This window comes from Scomber scombrus, chromosome 5 (genome assembly GCF_963691925.1).
Source record: "Scomber scombrus chromosome 5, fScoSco1.1, whole genome shotgun sequence".
Classification (NCBI taxonomy): domain Eukaryota; kingdom Metazoa; phylum Chordata; class Actinopteri; order Scombriformes; family Scombridae; genus Scomber; species Scomber scombrus.
The window spans coordinates 17,493,935-17,505,287 of NC_084974.1; the positions used below are offsets into that span (position 1 = coordinate 17,493,935).

The following is an 11,353-nucleotide window of genomic DNA, read 5'->3' on the forward strand; positions in this document are numbered from 1 at the left end:
CTTAGTGATTATAAATCATTGAAGTAATTTTTTCAAGCAAAAATGCCAAAAGCGATGTGCTTCTAGCGTCTCAAAAATGAATATTTGCTTGTTTTCTTGAGTATTTTATGATTGTAAACTGAAGATATTTTGGTTTTCATTGCTTGGATGAAACAAGATATTTGAAGACATCACTTGATTAGTATTTTGTGACTTTTTCTTTGCTAAACAATTAATCATTAATTGGCTGTAATGAATATGATTGTTAGTAGCAGTCCTAATGGTGATTCTAAAAACAAAAGCTACATACATTATCTTCATGTAAAAGTTAAGTTGTAGTCTAATTTCATGTTCACGTGAATGTATCTGTGTGTCTTTAGATACAAGCGCCAGACTGGAAACCAGAAATCCGGTTGCCCGGTGGCAGCGAGCATGTGTTTCTGAGCGGGTTGGAGTGGGACACAGAGTACAATGTCTACGTGGTGGCAGAGAATGAGAAGGGCAAGTCCAAGCCAGCAACCATGTCCTTCAGGACGTCCACAGAGCCAGCAGCCATCCCAGGTACCCCTCCCCTCAGGTCACTCACACTGCAACTAAACAGCCAGAAAACGGAGTAGCCAAACTCAAAGCTCACAACCAGAACATCACGGTCTATTTTTACCTCTCGAGCACTGAAAGGTGACTGACAACTAAATAAATCTTCAGGAGGAAAAAAAAAGATTTCCTGGACAGCGATGAGCCAAAAATGATTTTCCGGCTGAATTTTCTCACTTTAAAGTTTTGACAGCCCTTGCTAAATGAGCTTGAGTTTGCTCTCACAGAACTGGGACAGGCAGTTTCCACAGAGGATGAAATGATTTCCTGTGAATGATTGCCGTTTTCTTTAGCTTTGTTTACTGTTAAAATAGAAGTTATGTGCCTGTATGGAAGCAGCCTTGATAACCACTGATTAACTTATACCTCAATGTCTTGACTGCAGCTGAAGTTCTTTTTTTTTTTTTTTTTTTAACTAATCGTTGAAAAACCACACAGCTTGTCAGATACCCTTTAGATGATACTAGACACTACAGAGTGCTTTGCTGAAACATCGCAGCAGACCATTATGTCTTCCTCTCGCTTTAATTTTCTAATTCATTTTCCAATCTAAAGCATTTCCCACTCACCCACCACTGAGTCACCATCTAGTCAACATGGTGTAGTCCCCCCCCCTCTGTGCTTTGCTTTTGCTTTGATGTGTTGCTGTATTTTTTTTTTCTCCCTCGATATGAAAAATCTGTTCTTTTTTTTTTCACTTTTGGTTTTCAAACACATTTTCACTTTCTCTTTTCCTCTGTTTTTTCCCACCCTTCTCTTTTTTTCCTCTTTGTTTCCCTTCATTCTCCCCCTCCCTCCCACCCCTCGTCCTGTATTCTGTCCCTTTCTCTTTATCCCTCTCTCAATGTTCCTGCTCTCTTGCCTGGTCCTGGACATTGGTGTGATGGACCACGTGAACATTTCCGTCCCGACCTGTGTGCATTTTGGTGTGATCGGGGTTGTGCTGTCCCCCCCATCCAGCCACTCAGGGCTGTTCATCTGTGACATGCACTTTGGCATCACTCATCTTGTCCCTCATCACTGTATTCCTGCTCGCATAGTTTCGCAGGCAGGGGAAAGGGGGGCGGGGGAGGAATTCGCACCATAACTGTAGAGGAGAACTCGCCTTTCTCTGGCATGGCTGTCTCTCTGGACGCTTTCACTCCTTAAAAAACAGACTTTGTCCATGACAGACATGTCTCTGTTATGGGTGAGAAAAGGGTGCTGTGTAGCTTCAGAACAGACCAACCAGACAGACGCGCTGAACCAAAGGCAGTGAAAATCCTCCGTCTCCCACAGATTTACTCTGCTCAGCATTAGCACAGCCAGTCATCAGCACTAGACAGAGACGAGTACCAGTTTACAGTAATGAACTATAGTTGAAATGAAATGAGGTTATATTAAAAAGAAGAATAGTGTTTTACATAGAATACTGAGTGATTTCTGGAGTGCTGGACATGTTTGTTTACATAAACATCGTATTATATTGTTACACTGCTCACAAAATCATGTATACAGAGTTACAACATTAACGTTTACATTATTGAGAACAGAAACACCTAACTGAAAAGTGTTTGTAATTATATCGGTATAATGAAACTTCTTAGTTACTACTAAGATAAATGTCCAGATATTTTTTTCGTGCGTGTAAATGTGTATGCAATGTCTTTCAAAAAAAAAAATCTAACTATGTTTTCTACATTTATAATTGGAGGGTGCTTTACTCGGCTGTGTTTGATTCTCTAGCATTGTTGGTATCTATCTTTATCTATAAAAAAGGGCATTTTTTTTAGAAAGTTCTGCATTCAACTATAATTAAAAAGGGATTTTTAGACAAACACTGAAGATGCATCACAGCATTTTGTAATATTTGAAAAAGCTGCACATTTTTTTGTTTTTGTTTCCTCTGCAAAATATCATTTCTGGGTAAATCGCAAATTATTGTAAGCTTTGGTTTGCTCTTATTTCTAATACCAAATAAACGGGTTGTATATAATTAAATGTTTTGGATTTTTTTAAGGACAGTGAGTGGGTTGCATACAAATTCCCTGACATTAATAATGAAATTAAATACATATAGATGATTGAACACAAGTCAAATACACTGCATTTAAATTTTCTCTCAAACTACTAGAACGTGTCAGTGCTCATCGCAGGTGAGTAGTTTCTATTTTATGAAACTATTTGTAGTTACCGTAGCATTTGATTTAGTTGTTTGTGGTCATCTCTATTAAACTTTGTTTTGCTACAGTTGTTCAGCGCTTCGTCTCTTGTCTCCTGTCTGGCAGATCTGGGCGAAGAGTCAGCGCTCCCCATGGGCACCATGCTCTGGGCGGGGATCCTTGTTGTAGTGTTTGTACTCCTGCTGCTGGCCGTGGATGTCACCTGTTACTTTGTCAACAAATGTGGCCTCATCATGTGCCTCTGTGGCAAGTCAGGCACGGGGACCAAAGGACACAACATAGAAGAGGGCAAGACCATCTTCATGTAAGTATCAGAGACTACACTGCTCTAATCAATATATCTTCATAAAAAATGTATCAGATGACTGTGAGTAATGTGTCAGAGGGGGCATGCTTGCAGGGTTACACGGTAATATGACAATATTTGAGTTTAAAAACAACACACAAAGCTGGTGAGTATAGTGGAGCTGAAGAGAGAGACATTTCCATCAGGAGTTGGCAGAGTTCAAAAGTTGGACTTCCATTCGCTTCACAGACTGTAACATGACTTAATCTTAATGCTCTGTATCTGCTGGATGTATAAATAGGCAACCGTTTGTTGACATGTTCACCATATCAACTTTATATGATAATCATGTTATGAGCTTGTTAAGCATATTAATCCAAGTTTAAATATTTGCAATTTGAAAAGAGAATGATAAAAAAAAAATTTTTGGTAGACTTTGGCAAATCATTTTAGTAAAAAACACCATATGGTAATCTTTGCACTGTGACGAGTACTCAATCTGTGATGTTGCATCTGCTCAGACTGCTCAAGTTGTTTTTAATTTATCTTTTTGTTGTTTACATGTTGCCTAATCAGACGAGCTTTTACTTTATTAAGTGACTTGGGATATTTTTCAGAAGGTCTCACAACCTAAAAAAATATCTACAATTTTTTTGCTAACCAAAGATTTCTGTTTAGGTGAGGAGAGCAAGCAGTAACTGACGAAGGGTTTCAATCAAGAAAAACAGATTTGTGCTTTGTGTAACTGCAGTGCATTATAGTCGGCTCTGCCAGTATCCACAAATACACAAATCAATAAAATGATCCCATAAATGAGATGTTTTAGTTTTAAGAGGGGATTTCTCCTTCACTTGAAAAATGAAAGATGCTGGGTTTAAGTGAAGCATTGGAACAAATGCCCTTGTGTGCACAATAATCAATTTGAGTGGGGAGCTGCATTGGTTTCTGCTACATTTCACTAAAATACGCACGAGTGAGCCTTTAATATTCAGACTGTGATTGGGATGGAATATTGTCTACTCTTCTGCGTCTATATCACTTTCTCTTATTGCACAACATGTCAGAGAAGAGAGATAATTTGATCCGTTGCCATTTTACTCATGATATTTGTGTTTCTGTCCTGCAGGAATGATGAGTCCAAAGAGCCAATAGTGGAAGTCAGAACAGAGGACGAGTGCACAGCCAATCATAACGCAGCAGGACCGACAGAGCCCAGTGAAACCACACCTCTCACAGAGCCAGAGTGAGTGAACGCTGGCATACAGCACACAGCCTTTTTACTGCTCAAGTCTTTTTAGCTGTTGTACTTTGCACTCCACTTCAAAGAATAATTACCGTGTTTTTCAACAGGACAAAATTTGGCCCTCAGTTATACACTAATTTGATTTATTTGAAAAGTTCAGGTCATTCTTGAGTGGAGTCCACTGAACTGTGTTGCTTTGTTTTTATTCCCTTTCAGAGGGATTACTGCACTTTGTGTTTACTCTCCAGCCTTTGGAGATTTTCTGTCTCATTATATCAAGGTTGAAGCAATACCAGTCAAAGACACAGAAAGACTTTTGTCCTCTTGAGTGTGGTCAACTCATATAAGGTCATTTGACAACCTCAGCAAGCCATCTCTCATATCAGCAGCCTGGAAATATTAGATTACATGAGATTGTCACTGGTACTGTTTAACCCTCATAGGTGGTTCTGCGTGGTGCTGTAGTTTTCTGCAGGAAGACTGGTGCTTTTTAGTACATTAGTTTTCCTAGTCAGTGTACTCCATGTTGGTGTGTGTATGGGATGTATCCTTCACTCACAGCATGACGCCCTATTTTCTTTCTCTTTTTCTCACTAGGCTTAATAGTTGCTGTTTTTAAGTTGCTTTGTCTGTTTGTGTGAATTTTTAAATCAAACTAATCCCTCTGCATGCTCGTCCGAGCCACCCTTCCTCTGTCACAGTCACCCTGGTGTCTAGTCTGTGTGTCTCTGTTCTCTCCCTGCTTCTCTCAGGCTGGCGGCTTACACTGCTGCTCTGGCACTGGACACCCTCTCCTCCGTAGCCACCAACTCTGACACAGCCACTGCAACAATTGACCCCGCTCAGGACAGCCCCTCTAGCGAGACCACTACCCTCACTTGTAGCCTGTCTACCCCGGCCAACGACCCCTCACCCAGCCCCATATCGGCCCCAGCGCCGACCCCAGAGTCAAACACGGCCCCGCCGACTCCCCTCATCTCCACCTCCGCCGTCGAAGCTAAAATGGCCCCGTTAGTAGAACAAAGAGGAAGTAACTCCCCGGAAGAGCAGGAGAAAATTTCCTCTCCTCCTTTCAGTCTTGAACAGACTGAATCTCAAAAATCTGGTACGCCAATTCCACCTAAGCGTAGACACTCTCCTAAACTTGCAGCTTTGAAAGCTAAAGGTAGCCCCCCTGTATCGCCACTCGCTGCATCTTCCCCTGCTCCCTCCCCCACGGTAACCACCAAGAAACCTGCTCCGAGCCCGCCGGTCACCAAGCTTCCCACGCAGCCAGACACTGCAGCCTTAGAGATCAGCACACCAGCACAAACTGCCTCCACTATAGCAACCACTGCCACTCCAAAACTAGACCATGATTTAAAAACCACTGCCCCATATCTCAGTGGGTGCAGCCTTACTGCCTTTGATATTACCAAACCTGCTGACCAAAATGTGGACACAAACATATCTACTGCCAAAGATACTACTCCTCTAGTTGCAGGCGTCCCCTGTCCTCTACCTGCCACCCCTTTTTTTTCATCTCCTGCCCCTGCTAGTGTTGAGGCCCCGCTCTCGAATGATCTCCCGTCAGACAAGTATGACTTCCTCACTAACATGGGGCCCAAAAATGATTTCAATTTAGAGCTGACTAACGGGACAGAAAGACCCTCTCTGTCCACCGAATACCTCATTAGATTAGACAGTCCACCCTCTGCCCCCTCTCTGCCCAACGGTGATGGAGCAGACCTCCCCCCCTCAGACCCAGTTCTGGAGGCATCAGAGACTCTGGCCAAGACTGCTCCTCCTGTCAACGATGAGTACGGCTCCCTCTAGAGGTTTATCTGTGTGTGAGTGTGTGTGTGTGTGTATCTTGTATGCCCATTCATTCACCACCGCATCTTGCCATTGACCACACAATATGAAATATTGTAATGGTAAATTGTGGTAATGACATTGGGACAATTAGTAATATGTTGTGGATCGTGATAGAGGAGTGATGTGTCCTGTTTTTATGCTTGTGTGTGTGTGACAGCTCTCCATTTTCGGGGTTTTTACTTTTACAACATTCCTCACGAGAATAATTGAGCCCCTTTCAGACATTATACAGATGTGCCGGCAATTTTACATGTCGGTGACTGAATAAGGTTAAAAGTCACAACGACAATCTTGCTTGATTGGACATAGTTAGATTTCTTTTAAACATCCATCACTGCACAGATTTGAATGCCATCTGAGTAACATTAAGGCGTCAGCAGCACCAAGTTAAAAATAGAGAGATAGACTGAATGCATGTCTTGTTCCTCCTTTTAAAGAGCACAACAGCATGAATTTATCATTTGTCATCAATAAACCAGGAAACACTGAAATGAGGCAATTTAAAAAAAACTCATGTTAGATCTATCTATAAAAATGTCCTTCATGTTGTGGGGCAAAAACAACAAAAGTCTCCCTCTCTATATTTTTTATTATCTCTCATGCAACTTTGTGATGAAATATTGAATATCAAGAAAAAAACAATTACAATTAACTTATTGTCATTCTATAATTGGTCACTGTCAGACAAATATGAAACAAGCAGCAGAATTCACTTTCTAATAAATTATGAATGATGTTAGTCATTAGTTGAGGTTTCAGCAGCAAAATGCAACTTGATTTTGTGAGAGAATAGAAAACATCTTCCTCCTTGATAAAACTCAGCGATGCCACCACTCCTTCTTGTTCATCTGGGGCCACATGCATAAACAATGCGAACACACAAAAACCATGCGTACGCCTTTTCCCACACATGAACTGGTAGTTATAAATACAGAATGTGCAGAATTCACGCAGACGAGGCGTACATGTATTTTTTCTAAACTGATCTGAGGTTTAAGTGATCAGGTGGAGGTGAGTTAAAAGGTGAGAGAGAATATTTTAGTAAAACATTGTTAAGGTTTGTTTAGGTTGATAACCAGCAGCATACAGATTCATAAAATGCCAATTAAAAGGTGCATTTATAACATTGATTAGTTACTTTTGCATGAGTTACTTTAGTATTCTTTGAATTTACATAGGAGTCCACATTTTATTTTGCTGTTAATATTCTTTTTTTATCTTGTTAAGTCAGTTTAGATATGAAAAAGTAATCATTGATTACATTTCTGAGTTATCACTGTCGATGATGGTTTACACGTCCATGTGATTAATTATTGATGTGGATGTTATAAAGAGCCTCACATCCATGTGTAAGGTCACACGTCATGACAGCTGTTTGCTAATGCAACACAATCAGTGAAACAGCACTTCTTCTTTCCTGTTGGTTCATTGACAGGTGAACATACTGCTGGAGCAGGCGGCGAACTGATAGATAGATAGATAGATAGATAGATAGATAGATAGATAGATAGATAGATAGATAGATAGATAGATAGATAGATAGATAGATAGATAGATAGATAGATAGATAGATATACTTTATTGATCCCAAGCTGGGAAATTACAGTGTAGCAGCAGCATTACAAAGACACATAGTGACGATACAGTGACAATAACAACATATAGTATAAGGATATAAAGAATAAGAATATAAGAAAAACAAACTATACATACTAAAATAGCAAAATATAAAGAATAAACTATACATAATATGATATGGCTTGTTTAGGGTTTAGGGCTTGTGCACATGCGCCCAGTTCCTCAATGACTGAGATTTTTTAAAACAGGCATACGCATAAGAGTACACATGGTTTTATAAATGTGACAAAAATAATGCGTTCACACAGTTTTAGTCATGAATCTACACAGAGATTTATGCATCTGGTCCCCGGTGTCAAATAAGCATGGTGGCTCAGAGGTCCTGTCATGTCTAAATAAAGCTGTAACGAACACTTACATCTGTCTGAATGACAAAGAGCCGTCACTTTAAGACAGGTAAAGGCAGCCATGTTATGTATTCGATGTCTGAAATGGGCTTCATTTTAATGAAAAATGTTTTGTCTCTTACTCAGGCAGTAGTTTATATGCTTCTGAGTGTTGCCTAAATCCTCACCAACTCTGCAGCTCTACTAAAGAGAACAAGCAGAGACTAGACGGTGTTTTCCTGCTCTGAAGAGAGGAGAGGAGCTGCAGGCAGGATGTACAAACTGCTTCACTGCTCTCACATGAACGTTGATATCACACAACACCAACCATGGGCTCATTCACTGTCTGATCATAGTCTCTTTGAAGTTGAACTAAACTGATTCAACAATATTTTCTAAATAGTTTGTAGATTAGAAAAGCTAGTCTGATACAGGAAGAATTATATGGTACGTCATTATCTGTCTGTTGAATTTTATCTGACTGTTGTAAAGGTGGTGAAGAAATATGCAAGAAAACATCTACATACGTAGTGTCTTCTTACATATTGGGTGAAGATGTCATTAAGAATAAATGGTTAACATTATGTTCAACCAAACTGATTTTGTATTTTCTTTCCACAGATGAACACATTTCTAATTTTGCAATTTTCCATCCCCCTTTTCCATTTCAGGAGCATTTTTTCTGATGAGAAAGGCAAAATGGAGGAGGCAGGATTAACAAACGCCCTAACGGAGATCGCTGCAGAACGCAACAGTGTCATACAGACAAATACCAACGAGAGCAAAGCATGATGGGCCGGGGGAACCCCAGCCTGATCCAAAACATTTTGCAGCAGCAAAAGCGAGAGAAACACTGCAAGAGTTTTGATTTCCAGTGCCCTTAACTACATATTCAAAACAACACACACTTGTTGATTGGTTAGAGCGCACTACGACTGTGGTTTCATTCATGAAATGTTTACTACACCCGAGGAGTTTATCTTTAGCTCATAAGAGATTTATTTTATTTTTTTATTGTTTTATTTAACCAGTCACGATAATTAAGAACAATCTCTTAATATAACGATCGCTTGGTGAATATATGAAATTACTTTTACTGTGCTTATAGTTTGAATTGCGGTTGCACACAAACATTGGATTATTATGAGAAATGTAAAACAACAAAAAAAAGACTAAATATATATATACATATATATATAGAAATTATTTTTCTTATTTTCATGTTCGACTGTTCAAATGTAAAACTGTTTGCATTTTTTTTGTTTGAGTTCTTAGTTTTTGGGCTTGTCCCATTAAATAGCTTGTTCTGCATGTATGACCTGCAAGTGGTTGTGAAGTTCTGTTAACAAGGTTTATTGTCTGTTACAGGGATGTTTAATCTCTCACAGTTATGCTGGCAGTGATTAAACACAGGCCCAAGTTCAGTGTTTGGATTATAACCATATTTGTTATGGTTATTAAAATACAGGATTAACCCACAGCCAGCTGCAGGAGGAAAGAGTGACAGAGAATCCAACAACACCTCGACAGTGTGCACGATTAGATCTGATTTGGCTCATTATATGATCAAATATACTCTGTCACTGCCTTACCACAATGTTACTTAAAAATGTTCATCATTAAAAATGTATTTAGTGAAAAAAGAAAGAAAAAAAAGGCAACTCATTGAACACAAACATTCACAGAAAGACAAAAAATGCCAGCAGAACTGCTGATTCTTAGCCAAGGGTTGAAGAACCGTGAATCAAGCGAATGTCATCTGATCTTGAGCTAAATATACACCACCTATTTGTTTGAGGGCAACAACTATGAAAGCTATCATTTCTTCCTCACATTTAAGCAGATCAAAGGTCTGGCTTCATACTTTGAGTTGTGCTTTTTAAGCAAAAAAATAAATAAAAACTCTAAAAAGCGTTTTTGTACTATTTAAAAACTACAAAGATTTATTTTCAATTCCTGCCTGCAGGCTTGTGCACTGTGCTTGTGTGTCAGTAGATTGTCCTGTCATCAGTTTCTATGATAATCTGCATAGCTTTGTCGTGAGAGCTTTAGCTGATACCTTTAAAAAAAAAAAAAAAAATTGTATTATTAGAAGAAAAGTACAATAAATGGACTAATGTGGTCATTATAACACGTGTAGTGTATTAAACTGTCCGTCTCGGGTCACAGCACTATATATTGCCAGCTATAGTGAAGGAAGGTGTTTTGAGCCTTGGCATGAATTCAGTCAGTACCTCATTACGTATAACTACAGGGCAGATAGATGTGCCTGTGTCTGTTTGGGGCAAATCGCTCTCATATTGATTTAAGATTTGAGTGTCTTTGGGGCTGGTTCTGGCATAAACTACACATTGTTTTTATTTCTCTCCCCAGTTGTTATTCAAGTGTTCTGTAATGTGGCTTTTGAATTTTCTTTTTTCAGTTTTTGTCTTTTGTATTAAAAAAAAAAAAAAAAAAAACTCACCAAGAGGGACTGCTTGATAAGTTCAGGACACCATTGGCGGGAAGCAGGGTGGTCGACCTGAAAAAGGAGAACAAATGTATTTTCTAAAAGCTTTAGATAACAGATGTAGTGTCAAGAGAACTGAAAACAGATTTAAGGTGCATCTTAACAAAAAAAAACAAGCTTTACTCACCTTGTACTCCACAACTGTTACAAGACCACCCTGCTCCCTTGTCTCTGGATGCTCCTTTTGGTTTTATTGGGTCAAACTCAGAAAATATCTGTTGTGTACAGTCTGAGTGCTAACCCATTTACAGAATAAAAAATGGTTTCCGAATCTAATTTTGTCCTGGCCCATTTTGTCATTAGTCTCAATTACTCCTTTTTTTCTCAAACCAACTGTCCTGTCTTAGATTCAAAGCATGTAATGACATATTTTAAACACTAGATGGCAGTACATACTTATTTATGGGTTCCCTCTTTTGTTTTCGCCATGTCATGGACACACAGGACTATTTACAGAAAGGTTACAGAGCAAACAGGTTACAGTGGGGCTGGAAATTCCCTGGGCTACTTGTTCAGATAGACAGGAGAGAAAATAAACACGTGTTACATAAGGCATGTTTGTGCTGGAGTAAAGTTAATACTTCCAGGCTTGGATGTCAAAATACTACGTGCCAGTGAGGGTTTGATATTTTCAGCCCTGATGTGACATGAGCCCGCACACCGGTGCTGTGTCAACAGAGTGTCAACAACCACCGCGGCCAGCAGTGACCCGGCATGGCATCCTGTTTCACTCTTACCCAATTTTATCCCCCCCGCCCC

At 39.5% G+C, this 11,353-nt stretch overlaps 1 protein-coding gene across 7 annotated transcripts in view; it reads left to right on the top strand.

Moving 5' to 3' along the window:
- Positions 1 to 10,555, top strand: part of ncam1b (neural cell adhesion molecule 1b) — an 80,136-nt gene extending 69,581 nt beyond the window's left edge. For 4 of the 7 annotated variants that reach the window (XM_062419714.1, XM_062419717.1, XM_062419716.1 and 1 more), the window contains 5 exons: positions 360 to 540; positions 2,841 to 3,039; positions 4,148 to 4,264; positions 5,017 to 6,063; positions 8,757 to 10,555. In XM_062419714.1, coding sequence (XP_062275698.1) covers positions 360 to 540; positions 2,841 to 3,039; positions 4,148 to 4,264; positions 5,017 to 6,063; positions 8,757 to 8,877 — 1,665 coding nt within the window. In that variant the 3' untranslated portion in view covers positions 8,878 to 10,555. Of the gene's footprint in view, positions 1 to 359; positions 541 to 1,533; positions 2,747 to 2,840; positions 3,040 to 4,147; positions 4,265 to 5,016; positions 6,064 to 8,756 lie in introns of those variants that run through there. The other 3 variants (XM_062419719.1, XM_062419720.1, XM_062419721.1) reach the window with 3 other exon arrangements.
- Positions 10,556 to 11,353: the final 798 nt, after the last annotated feature.